The following is a 19,795-nucleotide window of genomic DNA, read 5'->3' as shown; positions in this document are numbered from 1 at the left end:
CTCTGTGCCTACAACTCACTCAAAATACCATAGACCTGCTCCATCAACGAACTAGGCTTCCCCATCAGTGTCCAATAATCTAATTTCAAACCTTTACAGGTTCCACCTTATATGGTGGCTATCCTAAACACACAGATGGGAAGAATTTCCAAATGCTACTACCACGTTTCCGGGCCAATCAGCAATTGACAGTCAGAACTGTCATGTGCCTACTGGGTATGATGGCCTCCTGCATTGCCATAATGCTACATGTAGGACTACACATGCCACCACTCCAGGAATGTCTACCGCAACAATGGTCTCAGTCACTGGGTCAATTAGAGGAACAATGTCTCCTGAGGGACTGACACAGGTTTGACTCTGGAACAGATTCATTGAGTCCCAGCGGGTCAAAGTCTGCCTGGGCACCTCCTTGATCAGTAGCAAACCACCCACAGTACTGTGACAGGACAATATCCCCCTGCAGGTATGTGAAAAAGGGAGACTGGAAGTTTCACACCAGAGAATCATAATCTTTCGATATTTCAGGGCTGTGGCCCAGCAACAAAGAGCCTCATTCATGGAAGTGACATGTAGACTGAGCAAGATGGGAGTTAAGTATGCCCTCTTATTCTTTGCCAAAATGACATAGCAAGTTCTGTCCATTCCATATGAAGCATATGAGACAGTGAAATGATCTGCTGACTACCACAGAGTGTCTCGGATAAGCAAAGGAGCAGGAGACTCAGGAAGTAAAGTCAAGCTAGGAGGCCGACCAAGCGCTACCAGAGCCAGGTTTAACTTTCCAATCTATTAAGTCCCTCTAAGTTCAAAACACCCAAACCTCTGGGATCCACCGGGCATCAGGCTCCCAGCTGAATCTATCCATGTAGGGCTGAAACCTCTGTACCATTACCTGGTCTATACACTATTTGTTGTGTGATTCTGTTAAATCCCTGGATTGGCTCTGCATGCTTTTCTTTCCACAGGTCTGTTATTTCTTCTTGCGGTGGGTCACTATGCTACTCCTGTGTGGGAAAACAAATACTATGTTGCTTTATGAGCCATTTCTAGTGTGAGACTGCATTTTGGCCCTTCAGTGGTCCCCAGCCACATGCTATTCCTAGAAAGGATGGGCATGCCAGTACTTTGGTTTATCAACATGTTGTTCTACATGCTAATCATATAGTGGCCAGTAATGCAACACCTAGTGAGGATGTACATTCTATTCTTGAGATGTATAGCTTACCAGCAGACTCTTTTCTTACTATTATCTTTTTGCAGGTTGAGTGCCACGCGTATTTGAATCAGCGGAAAATGCTGGAGTTTTGCAAGTCCAAAAATATCGTGCTGGTGGCGTACAGTGTCCTCGGATCAAGTAGAGATAAGAACTGGTAGGACAGTGCTAGAAGAGTGCTGATAAAGCCCCTGGTGGGTGCACCTTCCATCGAGATCCTACTAATCAGCGCATGTTCAGGTCTCTGCAGATAGGGACAAGCTTCTGCTTAGTACTCTGGGGTAGGCTGTCACTCCACTAGGACTGGATTGTGCTGTGAGTAGTTATTGAGATATTTTGGTAATTCACTCTTACCATGATGTAAGCATACATTGTAAATATACAATTGTGTAGATACTCTCCCTTCTTCCTAATAATTATGAGTCCGGGTATACACTTGAGCAAAGACATGAGGAAAGAGGAACCACTAGCTAGGCAGCCGAGAGTGCTGTGCAATGATGATGTGACATGGATAGTTCATCCAACTAAAAAAACAGTGAGGGCTGTGAGATGTGTGCACTCGTATGAAATTCAGGTTAGTCCCAAAAAAGTATTTGTTTGACGCTCTGCTTTCAGTGGTCCCCCCCCCACCGGCCCACAATCCTCAAATACTCAAACCTCCCTGTGAAATGGATAGTCAGGCTTATATTTCCCTGTCAGACACGCTATTGATATGTAAAGTGCACCACTCAGCCACCCTAATCCGAGCCTCCTTAGCACTCCTGAATGTTTTACATCTCATGTCAATGAAATAATCATTGGCTATGGGACCAGAGTCTGTCTGAGTTTAGTTCTCTTGCTGAAACTTTGTGTGACCTACAAATCACTGAGAGCCTCATTTATGAAAACTGTCAAATCTCTGTGTGAAAACAGCGATGCAACAGATTTCACTACGCGATCTTTGGGACATGATTAATGCATCATATTTATAGTATGACGCATCATGTTGCAAGGAATGACAAATACATCAGTATTACTGACGTATCTGTTGGCGCAAAACTAACGTATTGCTGGAGTTATGTTGGAAGCCTTACGCAACTCCAGCAATTTTAATTTCACATGAGGCAAGCCCCATGTTCAAGGTCCTGTGTGAGTCGTAGGCCTGCCATGAGGCAGGCGTAAGGTTTTCACGCAATGGTGTCCTAGATGTGGCACGCTGAATTCTAATAGATTTCAATGCGCCACTTCCACAAGGCTTTGATGCAGGGGAAATCCCACCCTGCATACATTATACCTGACGCAGGAATAATGTATCTCAGGGGTTTACAAAGTGACGCATCTGCCTAGATGCATCACTTTGTAAATAGGGCGCAACATGGCACATATTTTACGCCGCCTCTGCGTCACAAAGATCTTTGTTTAACAAATGCCAAGAGTTCCGAAACTTCTGTTTCACCTGTGTGATTACCAATTCACAAAAGTCAAATCAGTTGGTAATTATCAAACAACCTGGTGATGTATCTGGGTCAAGGGAGAACAGGACATTTTTCTTTATTGTCCCCCCCGTAGGTTGGTCTTTAAATACTGTGACGACATGACCTCTATTACTAGCCTATTATGCTTTCATAACAGTCTGTCACTTCTGAAATAAGGATTGCCAAAGCCAATAGTTCTAGCTTGTAGCTGACTGTGAATGGTACCATCTTTGCTGTCACCCAATCATTTCTCACTGTTGAACTCAATCATTAGTCACCCATGAACTCGAAAACGTATCCTTGCACCAGTGCATTTATTCATTCTCTTAATGACTCATTCTCACATTCACTCACTTGCCCATTCACAATACTAGAAACATGTGGAGTGCCAGGAAGCCCGCTGTAGGCAGCTGTGTGCTCTATAAGAACCTTTAAATAATAATAATAAAAACATACACAAATTCACCAATCAATAAAGAGGTGCCTCTTAGCATTGCTAGAAGTTTGTGAGAAGTGTGAGAGTGTTTCATGTTGTGTGATGACTCCTCTGTGAGGAATGTGATAGTGCTATTTGGTAGTATTATTTGGTCCTGTTGGTCTGTGAAGAGTGTGAGACTTTGAAAATGTGAGGAGTGTGAGAGTGCTGTCAGTAATGTCAGCCTGCTATGCTTTGAGGGGTGTGACTGCTATTACTAGGAAGTGACTATTAGTCAATTAAGGGTGTGGGTGCTTGTGTTAGTGAGTGGCCGGTGCCCTGATCGGTGCAGCTGTGTCGATCATTATTACAAGACTGCAAGTATATCAAGGGTCTAAGAATGCTTGTGGTAGTCAGTGAGTGGACCTTTGAAGGAATGTGTTATGTTATGTTAATGCAATTTGTTAAACGCACATATACGCAAAATGTGTCGTGGCACTATCTGCTTTTGAACCGGCAGGCCTACTTATTGAAAAGCCAGGTTCTTTGTAAATGTAAATTGATATTTGTATAGTGCACTACTCACCCGCAAGGGTCTCAAGGCGCTTGTACAAATACCGCTGTGGAACCCATCCGGGCTTTCCCTGTGAGGCGTCCTCTCCTGGGCACCCGAAAGGTGGAGGCCAGGCATCCTTAGCATTGTGGGGGCCGTTGTGGAGATTAAGCAAGTTATTGCCCAGAGTTGCAGAGTGGGACTCCATGATTGGAATAGGGCACCGAGGCGAGAATTATCAGTTCTGTGGAATTGACAGGGAATTGAACCCTGGTCCCGGGCCAGACCTCTGCATCAGGGTCTGCCGCTCTAACCATTATTTTGTATTTGTATTTGTATCTGGGTTTTGTATCGCGCCAACTCACCGACAGGTCTCAAAGCGCTTCTGACCAGGTACAGCAACAAAAATAAGATGGAAGAGTGGAAATATTGACCTAACTACGGGGAAGTAAACGCGTCCCTGAAAAGTAAGGTTTTCAGGGATTTCCTAAAGTGGAGAAGATTGGATTCTCTACGAAGCACCTCCGGTAGCTTGTTCCAGGTGGTAGGAGCTTGGACTGAAAAGGATCTGCCTCCTTTTGTTGCCAGTTTAAAACGCGGGCAGGATAGCAGGAAGGAGTCGGAGGATCGCAGGGCGCGCTTAGGTTCATACATTTCAAGCCTATCTTTTATATAGGCTGGTGCCTGTCCATGAATTGCTTTATGGCAGATGCACATGCTCTTAAATTTGACTCTTTGCTTCATGGGGAACCAATGTAGCCTATAAAGCAAGGGGGAGGCGTGGGCCCGCCTGGATACTCCGAATATCAAACGGGCTGCGTCATTCAGGATGACCTGAAGACGATTAATGGGGTTTTTTGGGAGACCTAGGTATAACGCGTTACCGTAGTCGATTCTGGACACTATTGTGGCTGAAACAATGGTTCGAAGCATGTTCATTGAGAGTAGGGGGACGAGCTTACTTAGCTGCCTGATCAGGTTGGTACAGGAGCCAACCACAGCGGACACTTGGTTGGTCATCGAGAGTTCCTGATCGATTTTCATACCGAGGCTCTTTACACTTTGGTACGGTTTTGGGGTAGGTGCAAGTTCTTGTGGCCAGAACAAATCGTTCCATGGGGAAGTAGAGGTTGAGACTACAAGGACTTCCGTTTTGTCTGGATTGATTTTTAATAGATTGGACGACATCCAATTTACTGTGAACCGTGGTATATTTTGGGCCATGGACTGAGCCGATGTTGTGTTGTCGATACTCAGCAGCAGCTGAGTATCATCGGTGTAGTTAAAAACTTTACAGCCCATGTTTTCCAGGGATTCTATCAGTGGCTGTAGGACTCCACAAACTAAGGCGCCCATGTCGGAGACCTGATCTGCTAGCTGGATCCTCTGCGTCCTCCCTGATAGAAAGGCCGTTAGCCATTGGAGAGCTTGTTCTCTTATCCCAGACCTGGCTAGTCTGTCCAGGAGCAGTTCATGGCTGACAGTATCAAACGCCGCTGAAAAATCTAATAATATCAGGGCGCTTGGCTTTTTACTGTCAGCCATGCATCTGAGCTCATCCAGTACAGACAGCATTACAAGTTCCGTGCTATGGTGGGCACGAAAGCCAGCTTGCCGCTCCTGGAGAAGATGGTGAAGTTCCAGGAGGGATGACAATGATTTTAACACATGCTGTTCTAGTACTTTTGATCGAAATGGCTACTGGGAGATTGGCCTGTAGTTCTTCAGGCTAGTTGGATCTGCCCCAGGTTTTTTTATCAGGGGTCTGACGCGTGCCTCTTTGAAGGTAGTTGGTAGTGATCCAGTAGCTAAAGAGTTGTTTAGGAGGTCTAAGATCTGGTCCTCTAGAATCGGAATTGCTAGTCGAAAAATATCAGGCGGGCAGGGATTGGCAGGGGAACCTGACTTGGTGGATGCTACTAGTTGTCTAAGGGTGATGGAGTCAATTTCAGGAAATCTAGTGATGATAGGGGTTGAGGGGTTTAAAGGGGGTGATGGCATGATATGTATAGTTGAGTTATCTTTCTTGATATCTGACAGTATAGTCGCTACTTTTTCAAAAAAGTATCCTTGAAAAGTGTCACAATCAATCAATGTATCTGCCTTTTCCTCCTTTTTGCTTAGCTCTTTCAGTATTTGGAAGGTTTCTTTCTGGATGTTTGTGGCAATATTCATGCGTGTTTCATAATAGTCCTTCTTGGCTGATACGATAAGCTTTTTATACAGTTGAAACGATGTTCTGTATAGTTCCCTATCAGTGTCCTTTTTAGATTTCCTCCAGCATCTTTCAAGATAGCGGAGCTTTCTTTTTTCATCTCGTAGGCTTTGGGTAAACCAGGGAGCTCCTTTTTTTGCACCCTTTATTTTTTGAGTTTTTTCGGGGGCTATCTCATCAATTGATTTCCTGAGGGTGGTTATTATCGTGTCATAGTTTAGGTCTAGGCCAGTACCATCTAATGGGATTATGGATTTCTGTTTACATTTGGACAGGACTTTGGTCAGGGTTTCAGAGTTGACTTTTTTCCCATTGGCGCACTTTTTTAGTTTTTAATGGGAGTTTAGCCTGGGAGTTGTTATGTGGTATATCATATAGGATTAGATGGTGGTCCGACCAGATACAGGGTGTGATTTTTGTGAGGACCGCCTTTGGCATAGAGGACCAAATGAGGTCAAGAATGTGACCTTTTATGTGGGTTGGGGCTTCCACTAGTTGTGTCAGTCCAAGAGCGGTCATGGAAGTCTGCAATTTCTGAGCTAATAAATCTTTATCCCTTTTGTCCCAGTGAACATTAGAATCACCCGTCACCAAGATGTTTTTGTAACGTGTGCATAGATCCGATATTATAGGGAAAAAGAGATTGTTGAACATAGGAGTACTTTGGGGTGGACAATAGACTGTTAAGATGACAAGACAGGAATTGTTCATGGTGATTTTTATCCCCAATAGATCGACGGCATTTATGGTCTCAGTTAGGATTTTGGTCACCGTAAACTGATTTTTAAAGATCGTTGCTACACCACCTCAGGTCGGTTATGCCAGACCATATCATACCCGCTAGGAAGGGTGGCTATGATGTCCGGGGAGGAGGCATCACTCAACCAGGTTTCGGTGAGTGTCAGGATGTCGATGGTGTCGTCCTGTAAAAGGGTGAAAATTTCTAGGTGGTGTTTCTGTAGTGACCTAGTATTGAGGGTAGCTAGCTTTAGGGAGAGTGGAAGGCTAGAATTCTTAGGGCTGGGGATGTAGAGGATATTGTTTTCCTTGAGGGCGGCACATATGGTAGGAGACAGACTGTACCTGTCAGAGTTCAGTGCTAGGAGATCATTTGTGGCATAGGTGATACGTGTGCCAGAGTCCCTGAGCCCTGAGCCCGATCGTGCGCAGACGGGCGCAGACGGGCGCAGACGGGCAGGACTCTGGCACGACTCCGGCGCAGGTCCGGCGCGTCCGCTGTTCGCGTCCGCTGCGCGGAGCCATCACTGTCTGTTTTTATAGCGCTGTCAATCGCGTCACCAGCCCAGCCCGACCCAAGATGGCCGCCAAAACCGGCGCCCTGCCCTCGGCATCAACACTCAGCCGATAGCAGGACCGGACCTACAGGGAGGGGGTGAGAGTGAATCTAAGGCGCTGCTAAGCGCAGGGGGGTCTCAGCACACCTATTTAGCTCAGGTGTGAGCGAATAACAAAACGAGTGCAAGACAAGTAAAATCGGTATTTAAAATACAAGGAAAGATAGGAGACCTCCCGGTTTCCACCTCAGGAGGGGGAAAATGCGTGCTGTGTCAGTATTACCAACCGTATAAGCCACACTTCTCCACACTTTCTGTTTTCTGGAGAGATAAGAATGGGAAGGGCTCTGATATGATGAGGCAGGTTATTCCACAGCTTGGTAGCACCCAACACAAAACTTCTGCCTCCCTACTGTGTTCTGTAAATTCTAGGAGTGGTTAACAGGTGCGCTCCTAGGGAACGCAAAACGTGTGAATGCTTCTGCTATTGCCTGATTGGTAGTCTGTGAGAGGTGTGAGATTGCTTTTGGTAATGTGTGACAGAATGAGGCTCCCCGAGCCCCCGCAGGTGGCACCAGAGGGTGGCCAACTTAGTGCCACATTTGGCACAGTCAACCCGGACTAGTGTTATAACCTCTGGGGTCCCGAGGTCTGACACACTGGCCTCGTCACTTCTGGGACACAGAGAGGGTGGGGAGGGGAGTTATTTATACTCCCCCACCTATCAGGCATTCCTTTGCGCCAAGGTCTTCACGCCATCTAGACATGTCGCTGGTCGGATCCAGGAGCTGTGCCTCACGGTGAGTCCATGCCCCCACTCTCCTCTCTCCCCTCAACATTAGCACAACCCATGCCTGGCCATTGCCTGGGCTGGTGTCTGCCATGGTGGGGGGCAGGTGGTGCAGCTCCCCTGGTCGGTTGTTAGGCTTCCCCGACCCTGGTCGCCGCAGAGTTAGCTACCAACCGGGAGGCTAGTTAGGCCCAGGTGGGCTCTGGGTCACCTAGACGCAGCTGAGGCCTCCATACTTAGGGGGAGGCCCATGGGGGTCGACAGTAGGTCTAGGCAGTGTACGACCCCTCACCTCGCGAACACCAGGCCCGCCACAGCCGACGTGAGTCAGCAGCCTCTGCCCCAGCTTTACGCACGCTTGGGCGGCTTTTAAAGCACGGGGTGCATGATGCTGAGAACTCGCTCCCTCCTCACTCCAGGCTTTCTGGTTGCCTTGAGGGCGAGGAGGTGCCACCCACACAGGTGAGAGGAGGGGCCTAAGTGAGCGCCCAGGCCAGCCTTAGAGCGATGGGATATAGGGTCCTCCGCCCAAGCTTTATAGATGCATGCATAAAGCTGGGGCGTATGCATGCAGGCCCCGGGCATGCGAGCCAGCAGTTGCGGGAAGGGTTCCAGGTGAGCACTCAGTCTTCCCACGGCACATCGGACATGCTGTCTCCGCCCCAGCATTAGCACGGGAGGGCGGCATCTTGAAGGATGGGGTGCGCAATGCTGTAAGCGAGCCTAGATGCGGGGAGGGTGCCACGAGGGCAAAACAGCAACCACCACAGCATTATCATGTGCTCTCCAGCGCAAGGTTGCTGGTAGCTAATTGCATGCAGGGGCGGCAAAGGGCATGGACATGAGGGATACACAGGCCATGACAGCAAGTTCTCAGGTGTGGGGGGTGTGCCAAAAATGGGTTCGCATACCTATTTAATTGCTGACCTAATACCTTAGATTGAACCAATGGGCATCTAACAATTTTAAGTCATTGGAAACGATTAAGTCGCAATTGGCATCAAGGCAAACATTGTACGACCAGGATCAGGTTACCCCAGCAGGTACATGGTGTCAGAAAACGCCACCCGTGACGTTAACAGACGCTTAGGAAGGGGCGCCGTGGGCGTTTGAGAAAATTGGAGGGCAATTTTACTAACAGGGGTAATCTGTTTTTAGGAGCAGCAAAGACGCAAGAGGAGCGAACCCTTGTTTAGGCTGCGTACCCGAGGAGAGAGGGACCACAGGGACGTCCCCAGGTATGCGATAGGTGAGGTGCGCAAGGTGGCGGGTCCATGGAGGGTACGTTCTACTTCCTGAACTCCCTCCGGGGGGACAGAGTAGGATGGTGGGTTAGTGCTGGCGGGGACTTCTCATCAGGGTCCCCAGGTTAACATTTCGTTTTCATCCACTTTAGAGCACCTTTCGGATTACCCATCGATCTTTCATTAGGCGAATTCCAAAACGCAGTTTCGCACCAGGGCTGCTCATATCAAGTAAGTAAGTACAGGGGAGGCGAGACTTGAGAGGGAAAGACACAAACGAATGCCATGCCTGGACGAGTCCATACACCGGTCGGTCAGATGTGGGGGCTTTATTTCAAGCACAGCTTTCTCTCCCTGCAGGTTCGGTTTCTCGTTGGCTGACGTTTTTGAAGGTTGAGGCATGGATAGCCAGGGCTCTTTCCCCTCCTTTTCTCCCAGATGTCAGCAGTGGAGGATTCCATGCTGTGCTCATCTCAGGAGGCACAATGGGCGTCATTTATGCAGATGGCCAAGGCTAAAGGCTTGGCATGGGCAAAAAGAATCATGACTTCGCCCGACCCTGAGGACTCGGGGGCCGTTGCTGATAGACCTGTTCCGACAGCTGACGAATGTGGACGCAAGTCCTTCGAGAACGAAAATGGCCTGCAGTCCGACAAACAAAGACTTTCCCGCCGATCTGCCAGCACCTAGGGCTATAACGCTGTCTACCTTTCGAGAAGTTATCCCCTAGACATCACCCCCCTTATGTCTAGCAGCAGACAGTGGCTTATGACAGACAGTAGTGCAGCCATGTCAAATTCCGATCAGATGGACAAAATGAGTAAGCTCATGAAAACTATGATGAGTTTTATGGCTGAATTTGGATCAGGTTCTCTGTCTGCTTACAGTGGCCCAAATAGTTGCAGGGAGGGGGTGCAAGCGATTACTCAGGCAATTGATATGCAGACCCTGGGCGCTGTCGTCACAGTGGCGGCAGCAGTTACTACAGAGGTGACGGAACAAACTTTTCTTGAGGCTGACGCAGGTCCAGTGGCAACACACAGTAGCACGCCTGCCCTTACCAGCACTACACCCACTTTGCTGCCATCCCTTGCCTAGCTTGCTGCTTGTGAGGGCAGCTCAGCTCCGCCCCACGAAGCAGGCCACGTGAAACACTCCCAAGTTTCTGCCCCATCTGCCACTAGCACCAAAACCCAGAGGGTATTGTCTTTAGCAGTTGCCAACCCGCCACTTATTTCAGTGGCCCCTTCACTGTCGGGCCGCTGCTCCCTAGCATGGCAGGTCCCTTTGGCAGTCAAAGAGGGGATCTGGCAATGGGATTTTTTTGAAATTTTCACACTCTTAATGCATGGCCTGGATGGGTTAGACATGAGAAAGACAGGAGGGAAAGAGGATGAGAAGAAGGTGAAGTTCCAAGCCTGGCAGAAAAAACTATAGAAAACTGGTTGGAAGCCTTCTCTATTCTGTCAGTAGTGGTATTGGAGAAACAGCCAGAGCTGGATCCCGGTTTGTTCCAGTATTCACGGACCATCCACAACAAGACCCTGAAGTGGGAAGGCATGGCATTTAGGAACAAGATGGCGATGTGCCCCGAGATAGGTTGGGACCAAAAGGAAGTTTAGCTCTGGTTGGAGCATATGGGTAAATACACCCCGCAGAGCAAGGAACACCAGACCAAATTCCAAGGAGGGCACCTAGCAAGTAAGGGTCCTTTCCAATTTGGGTAACGCAATTGCAAACAGCCCTATCGAGGCGTGCAGGGGGGATCGAGCCAGTGGGGAGGTTTTAGGCACCCGCGGCCCACGGGAACTTGCAGGCTGTTTAATGCGGGGTCCTGCACCTAGGGCAAAGTATGTAAATTCACACACATGTACAGCAAATGCGAGCTCCCATCCCGCAGCGGCTTTGCACAACAGCCACCTGGAAAGAACAAGCAGGACAGCTGAGGGGGAACATGCTCATGCTCTGTGTCCTGTTGCAATTTCGATGTAGCAGTGGACTTGGTCAGGAGGGCCGGTAAAGGAGCCTGGTTAGCTAAAGCCTGCTGCCACTCCACCCTAACAGCCAATACTTGCTAGGTTTAAAGCTTGATGACAAGTTTAACTATGACAGATGCAAGCCTATGGGTTGCGCAATATCTTGTGCGTATTTTGAAGCGTTCATCTGTTTTCTGCAGTGGGCATTACAGGGGACGTACAGTGTATAGGGGGTAACACACTACCTTGGTGTATTTCCTGTTCATTGGGGAGGAAGGAACACAGGATTGAGTGGAGGCACTCCCTGATTTTGTAAAGCTAGCCAATTACCCAGGGGTCCCGCTGGCTCCGGGGAAAAGAGAGGGCCCAGCACAGGTCCTGACTTCCCTGAGTATTGAGATGGACTCGGTTGTGGTAGTGTCTAGAATCTAGGCGGGCAAGGTGCAGGCCCTGTGCAGGAAATCCAGGCTGTCTTGACTAAAGAAAAGGCAACACTAGGTCCTATCCAGAGCCTCCTGGGGAAATTGAACTTTGCAGCAAGGGTTATCCCAGCTTGGAGGGTTTTTGCAAGGAGGTTAGCTAGGGCCATGGCCAAGGTCATGAAGAAACACCACCTGGTCAGGATGAGCAAGGGATGAAGAAGGATCTCAGCATGTGGCCCGATTTCTTGGCCAACTTCAATGGCTCTGTTATCTGGAGAGCCTCATGGGCGGGCAACCCTGAGCTCTGCCTGTTAACTGATGCATCCGGCAGGGAGGGCTTCAGAACAATCATGGGGAGCGGATGGTGCGCGGAAAAATCGCTGAATGCTTGTCATCAGAGAAAAATCGTGTCCAATGTAACGGTTCTGGAGCTATTCCCAATAGTTGTTGCCCTCCACCTCTGGCTGGATTCTCTGGCGGCTAGAAGAGTGCTTTTCTGGTCAGACAATATGATTCAGGCCATGAACCCGCAAACAGCCAACTGTCCTCTGGTGCTGTCCTTGCTTGTTTGTACAACAATGTGGAGTGTAGGGCTAGACACATCCAAGGGGTAAAAAACAATGCAGCTGATGCTCTCTCTTGTTTTCAGTGGCGCCGGTTCTGGTCGGCGTGGCCGAGAGCGAGAGATGAGATGACCCCTTTCCTGCCACACCCCTGGCTCCTTCTTCAGTGGAACAGTGATTAAGGGAGCTAGGCGAGCTTTCCTTAGCACCAAGGACCAGGAGACGTTATAAGGCTTGCTTAGCTATTTTCTGCAAAGTGGTAGGGGCCTGGGGGAAGGTACATCAACTCTGGAACACATGGTCCAAACCTTTGTCGTGTGGGCCAAAGACCAAGGCGAGAGTCATTCATGGGTTTCAAGCCATCTGGCTTCTGTGAGCCATTACGCCAAGCTGTTGGGCCAACAGAACCCTAATAAGTCATTCCCCATCAGGGCAGCGCTAAAGGGATGGGCTCGAGGGGCAACACAATACCCTGACTCCAGGTCGCTCATTCAATTCAGAACATTACAGGACATGATCAATGTAGTACAGAGGGCTACACTGTCATTGTTCGAAGCCATCCTTTTCTTTGCTTCTTTCAGCTTGGCTTTCTTTGGGGTCTTTAGGATCAGTGAATTAGTGGCTAGGTCTAAGAAGGATGAGTCTGGGATTGCCATACGGCAGTGGTTCCCAAACTTTTTCGACCCTCGGCTCCCTTGACCTATTGGCCATAAGCCGCAGCTCCCCATTATGTTACTTTTTTTAGCGGGTGAGGGGATGTAAGCCCTGCCTTGGGATAACTTCCATTTTTCTCTCTGAAAATACTTGCCATGGAGCTCATGACGGTATTATAATCATAAATGCAAATTAATAGATATATAGCAGTTGTTTAATAAAATACTTTTATTGGTTTAGTCACATACATTCAAAACAAAGTAAACCTCACAGGCAGGGGCAGGCAGTAATAGACAGTGTACCACCCTGACTGTTCATGGGCAGTAGGCAATTAACCTGAACTCTTTATTTAATCATAATACATATTTATATTTAACTGGTAAAGTTCAAGACTGAGGATACCTAAATCCAAAAGATGTTGAATAAAGTCATGTCAGTGACCTCTTAAAATTGTACTGCATTCTAGTGTCAAAGACGACATTATCCGCTATACATACCATTCCTCAAAAATGCCAAAACATTGAAGGTAAAAAAGAGAAAAAGATCTGAAAATCTTCCACACTACTTCTGGACCATACGTGCAACTCTTAGATTTAATTTTCCACCACTTGGAACAGTTGGCCATTTTGAATTGGTTTACTAGAAATATGTAATTTTTAGAATATGAATGGGATATTTTACATTCAGCACAAATGTAGTTGATCTTTTCCTGACATTGCTTCAGAGAAGGAAAAAAGAGCAGTGATCTCTTGCATGCTCTGACTATGGTGGGACTAGTTTCCAGTTATGTTAAGATATTCATATTTCAGCAACTATTTAGAAATATGTTCAATATTTGAGCCTTGAGTTTTTTTTAATACTAATCAGCTCAGATTGCTCCCATCAATCACCACAGATTTCTCTCCTCTTTTTTATGTTGTAAAAATGCAGACCTCCTGGTCAGAGTGACCATTAATTCTGTGTTTAAGAGCTATGTTCAAATATGCTCAGAATTTTTATTGGAATTACAGGGCTTGCTCAATAGCCTACAGGAATCAGAAGGTGCCATGGAAAGCTTCCCTCTGCACCATTTTGGAATGGGACAGGTTAACTAACTGATGAAAACTGTGCAGAGAAGTATCCCCTGAGGGCTCTTATGCCACACCACTTTATGCCAGATTCCCACACCACTTTACGCCAGATTCGGGCTCTGGGGAGTTTATGTCTGAATCAGAATTTGCATGAAAATACGAATAATTGCCTAAAATTTAAGTTTGGGAACCACTGGCCTAAATATCAGCATTGTGATTGTTTTCAAACAGATTCGAATCTTGCCATTATAAGTGCAATAGCATTTCTGCTTCCTTTGATCTCCTATCTTCAAACCGCTCCATGTAAATGTGTTTAAATGAGAGGGTCATAAAGTTTTAAAGTTATAATAAAGTAGTTTTTGAGTCAAACATGAAACATTTCCGGATTGGCCTGAAAGGTCGTGTTTTTGACTACTAAATTACTTGGCTGCAGCAGCTACTTGATATAACTGGTCTTCAAAATTGTGACAAAAAGTGAGGGTGCTGCCAAAAACATATCTACAAAGTGATAGTGTTTTTTAAAAAGAACTTGTTTATGACAGGCCTGTACTGTGATGGGAAAATCAACGTACCTTTTGGGATGAGATTGTGCAAATATTGGTTCAAAGTAATTGTTGCAGCCAAGAATTCTGTCTGCATGGCAACACTTATTTTGCTGCAAGATGCACGTCTCAGGCAGTCTGCTCTATTCAGCCTCTTGTTCGTGGAGTGAGAAAAGGAATAGAGAAAGATGAACAGAGGGTTTCCAAATGTTCCTGCATGCTTTGTTCTGACACTGGGGTGAAGGCGGCAGGGTTAGGATTCATTATCTGCCGTTGTGTGCGCAGCTCTAATTGTTTTCACCTAGTAGGAATAACGCTTTGCAGCCTGTGGTGTGTGTTTTGGCAGTGCATTGAAAAGTTATTTATTGGGGCCCTGTTGTTTCTCTTGAATTAATTATCTCTCGCAGCTTTGGTAGCAGAGCTGTGAAGTAGAGGTCAAAGGCCTTGATAGTGGTTCCCAAAGTGTGGTCACGGCGCCCATGGCTAGTTTTGATGGCGCACCAGGGTGCCGCGGTGCACAGATTGGGTACACTGCCATAGGGAGACAGGATACCCTACTTTCAGGAGAACCCCTTAGAATTCACGTCAAAAGATCCAAAACGGGCCAGGTAGGTTTGGGGAAGGTGATCTGGCTACATCCACTTGGGGATAAAAGGTATTGCCCCATTGACTTAGTCTCAGAGTACTTAACCTGTATGCAAAAATACAATCCCAACCAAAGGCCTGCAAAGCATTATGGGACGAGATTCAAGAGTGCAGTGAATATTATAGTATCCAATATCAAAACATTCCTCAAGCCGCAGTGGCTCTCCGAGCTCAGCTGAGAGCTAGTACTATAATATTCACTGCACTCTAGAATCACGCCCCATAATTCTTTGCTGGGCCTTTGTTTGGCATTGTAATTTTGCCTATAACTTTGTTTGGGGTGGTCCTAGGAGGATGGGACCACCACCAAATCGTTCAGCATGATATGCTCTTTGTGTTCTGCTTGATCCTCCCACTAGGTTAGGGGGACCCCAAAATCATCACCTCTCTCATTGCATGATATTTTTCAAAGCTCACTTTTGTGAATTGGTTATATGCTTTTTAGTATTTAAAGGTAAAGTTGTTTTATCGAAGGGCTGTGGGTGCAGTAGCTAACTCAGCTATGAGTCGGATGAATTCTGTGTTTTCAATGTAATTTGTAGTCAGTAAATCTATGCAATCTCTGCTAGCGGAGCGGAGTTCATTGCCCACTGTTACATTTTGGTCATCCACCTGGGAGGCAATGATCTGACTTTCATGGGTACAAGGGCTCTCCTGCAGGCAATGAAAGCCACATTGAATAAGATAAGAAATCTAATAGACCCATGTGAATTATGGTGGTCCAAGATTACTCCACGATTGGTCTGCACAGGGCCAAGTCAGGGGAGGCCCTTGAAATTTCTCGCAGGAGGGTCAACAGCGCCATGCGCAATTTCTCGGATCAGAGGGTTTTTGGCTTCATCAGGTATAGTCTCTTACATGCCAAGACCACATGGTGTTTTGAGGAGGATGGAGTCCACCTGTCTAAGGTGGGCTTGGATCTGTTCCTGTTGAACCTGGGCGACGCCCTAGAGTCAGCAGGGTATAAGTGAGAAAGGTGCCTGCCTTGGTGGGGGGCCCTGGGTGTGACTGGTGCCACACCCAGAGCTAAGGCGGAGTTACAGTGTGATCCAGAGTCTGAATGGTACATAGGGGTACCCTCTTCGGGAGCACAAGAAGGGTGCAAATGCCAAACAACTCCAGGAGTCCTTTTGGCAGGACTGGTGGTCCACAGTGTGTAAGGGGGTAGATTCCCCATTGTGGTTAGCACCACTTGGTCTGTTTCACTGTAATCTCGGGTCATCAGGTGGGCAGGGCAGTTTAGGGAAGTCACCGCCCGTAAGTTGACCCACCATGTTGGCATATTTCTTGTAAGAAATGAACCTGCAGCAATGTTTTCTCCAACAATTACTGTGTCTTGTGTGTTTATTTATGTGATTGCTATGTTATGTGGGTTGGGTTAGTTGCCAATATTGGCACTAAGTCTTTGTGGGATGCAAGAGGGCTTTCGATGTTTAGGGTGTTTTCCATTAATGCCATAACAGCATTCACTGTTCTCGCCTTGTTTTAAGACACAATGTGTCATTAATTAACAATAAAATAATGTTACTCTTAAAACAACTCTGCAGCAAACTTTCCTAGCCAGAGTCCTCTTCATTTACTTGTGAGCCTAGATGCTTTGTTTACTCCAACGAAGATGCCCCCAGACTGGGGCTGGGATTAAGGGCTCAGTCTGCTTTTTATTATTTATTTATTGTGCACCACTTAATTTTCAGACAAGTCTAGTTACCAGGTCCAGGGATAAGAAGTAAGAGAAAGGGAGTGGGACTAGCAGGTGAGCTCCTCCACGCTCGCTGCAAAATGCTACAGATCTTACCATCAAATGCACACAATTGCTCCTGCGGGAACACTCCTGATTTATTACCCATGCGATGATCTTGGCGAACTCCCAAGCATTGATATTGCAGCAATCAGGGAGGTTTTTGAGGCTGTAATGGGGAGGCGATCATGACCCTTCTTCCAAAATGGCTGACATTGTGGCAATTCCCCATCGATAGGATCCCCGCGATGCACAAACTCCTCCCATGCCCATTCGCAATGGTAGTGATCTATTTCCAGTCTACCACACACTTGACTCCTGGTAGGTGCTTTTTCTCATGATTATTTGCTCACCTCCTGTACTCTATTCCATGAAACACTCGGTGCCTGACCCTAGGATGGCCACCGTAGCTTCAAATTGCAGATTCTAGTTATTTGCCAACCTTACAACTTGCTGTGGCCCATGAGGTAGTGTAGCATCAGCCTCTTAGTAAATACCAGCCTCCTAGTTACCCCCAATACCTCCTTCCTCAATACAGATTTGGGTCACATTGGAAGACCACTGGGAGTGATCACTGGGGGCTCCTGGGAGCCCCAGGGAGCCATAACTGAGGAGGGGACTCTGATGTTTTGAGGGGGCTCTAGGAGCACTGGAAGCCACTGGGTCATAGTGGGCCCCTGTGATTTATGTGGGTCCACATTTCAGTTTAAATCACAAAATCTCAACATTTCTACAATCGCTACATCTCTAAAACTGTACAAACAAATCTCCTATAAAACTATAGCCGATCAGCGAACCCTAATAAGTAGCTCAACAAGCACTGATTACCCTCGGACCAACCCAAAAGGGAGGATTACTGCACAAGACATAAACACATCACCAACATAGCAGAACAAAGAGTGCATGATCCCAGGGAGGGCCCTAAAGACACCAAACCAGAGCAAAAAAGATCAAAGCAGGAGCCTCCCAACCCAGGCTCCTTCAGCAAGTCTAAAATGGACAACTGTGCGACACTGGAATTAATTATGCAAAAACTCACCATACCCTTGCACAGTTCCCAAAGAACACTATGGACTATATGCAAACCAATCTATCCTCTTGAAACAGGACATGCTACTGTTGGGAGGCAGAGTCACCATGGTGGAAACATCCCTTTGTCACCTGAAATACCATAAACATAGCTCTGTTAAGGCAATTTCAACAACTACAGTGAAACTGGCATGCTTGGAAAAGAGCATCACAGAATTAGAGGACAGAAACAGAAGCCTTAAGCAGCAAATTGTGGGTATCCAGAAGAAGTGCCGTGTTCATAGAAAATTAATCCCCCAAATCCTAGGAATAAACTTTGTAAAAGTCTTTGAAATAATTACGTGCCCACAGAGTACCCACCCACGTTCCTAAAAACTCGGAATCTCCTGGGGTCCCCATCTTCATACCCCTCCGTTACTCTCACACGAAGGCTATCTGCGCCCAAATGAAGAAAGCACAAAGAATCAAATGGCAAGGCTCCTCCATTGGGATCTCACAAGACTATTCAAAAGGCACAGTTAAAAAGAGGAAAGTGTTTCTGTCCCAACGTCAAGTCCTCAAAGACTTAATAAAACAAATCTCCTTCATAGACAATCTACAATAGAAAGACTACCGTCTTCGAGCACCCTAAGGACTTTGACTTCTTCTTTGCCGATGTTTCAACATTGGAGAATGAGCTCCTAAAATCTTGCTGGAAGACTCTACAGCTTGCTTGCTTGCTCTTTTGACTAACTCTAAACAACAATAACCAATACTTACTACTTTAGCATACACCTACTCACCCAGCACAGCCAGTAGGCACCCCTTCTTGTTGTGCTCTACTAACCCCACTAAGGTTTACTCCATGTCAGGTGACAATAATCCAACCTATCCAATACCTGCTAATACTTGCTAAAACCTATATCTGCTGCCATGCAACAAGAAACCCAACCCAACTAACCAACGCCTTAATATATGACCCCTGTCACCTTACATGACCGAACAATATCCAGAATATAACTAGTCATTACTGTGATTTCCCCATGAATTACTATTCCAACGTAACCTCACGTGCTACCTGAAATTGTGTGTCGCTTGACACACAAGCTTCGAAGTTCAGAGCTTATGGCATGCTAAGTGTTTTGGTAAACCTAACAAAGTAGGCTAAGTAAATAAGTAACTAACTAACTAACTGAATAAATGGCTAAGTTACTAAGTGATCATCAGAGACCCTCAGATGCACTGTCTTTTTACATTATGGTATTCTATTGTGCTCTATTGTCCATTACTGTTATGTCGCAGCAGGATTTTTCTTTTACTACATCACCGCATGATATTGCAGGAAAACAGCCTTTACTACGCAGTCAGAACTACGCAGTATCACTACCACACAGGTAAAACAACAAATGCATTGTTACCCCGTGTTCCATTACCCCACATTCCATTACCACGCAAGTCGTTACTACGACTTGCATTAGGGAATATCTTGCTGGATTTTAAATCCAACATCTTCCCCACTGTTGCACATACTGAAGTTGGAATAGTAATATATACTATTCCAAAGTCCAGTACTTCTCTAAGGCAAGTCGTTGTAATGACTTGTGTGGTATAAAACGCGTGGTAACAACACATTCATTGTATTGTCTGTGTTATAATGGCATGCGTTGTAAAAGCATGCGTGACTGTGTCATACATCTGATATTGCATACTTCTGTACTGTTTTTCTAGTACTGCATTAACAGCACCCTCTTAGGGACATCTGGATGCGTATCCTTGTATCTGGTACCTATAAATCTAGCTACGTAGAGAGAATGCAGTGCTCCAGTTCGCATAGCAGCCACAAGCAGTAATCTTGGACTATTTAAAGTTAAAGTGATTTAACACATGTTATGGTTTACTCTTCCTACATCTCCACATGATACTGCATACTTCTCTACTGCTTTTTCTGTACTGCATTAACATTGCCTTTTTAGGGAAATCTGGTTGCATAATTGG

General features: G+C 46.5%; 1 protein-coding gene across 2 annotated transcripts in view; it reads left to right on the top strand.

Annotated features, from left to right (window-relative positions):
- Positions 1 to 19,795, top strand: part of LOC147734752 (estradiol 17 beta-dehydrogenase 5-like) — a 318,862-nt gene that overhangs the window by 211,115 nt on the left and 87,952 nt on the right. For both annotated transcript variants that reach the window (XM_086953029.1, XM_086953030.1), the window contains one exon: positions 1,264 to 1,373. In XM_086953029.1, coding sequence (XP_086809155.1) covers positions 1,264 to 1,373 — 110 coding nt within the window. The remainder of the gene's footprint in view (positions 1 to 1,263; positions 1,374 to 19,795) is intronic.

Source organism: Lissotriton vulgaris, chromosome 1_2 (genome assembly GCF_964263255.1).
Source record: "Lissotriton vulgaris chromosome 1_2, aLisVul1.2, whole genome shotgun sequence".
Classification (NCBI taxonomy): domain Eukaryota; kingdom Metazoa; phylum Chordata; class Amphibia; order Caudata; family Salamandridae; genus Lissotriton; species Lissotriton vulgaris.
The sequence above is the reverse complement of the archived record's forward strand: the minus strand, read 5'-3'. Positions and strand labels throughout refer to the sequence as shown.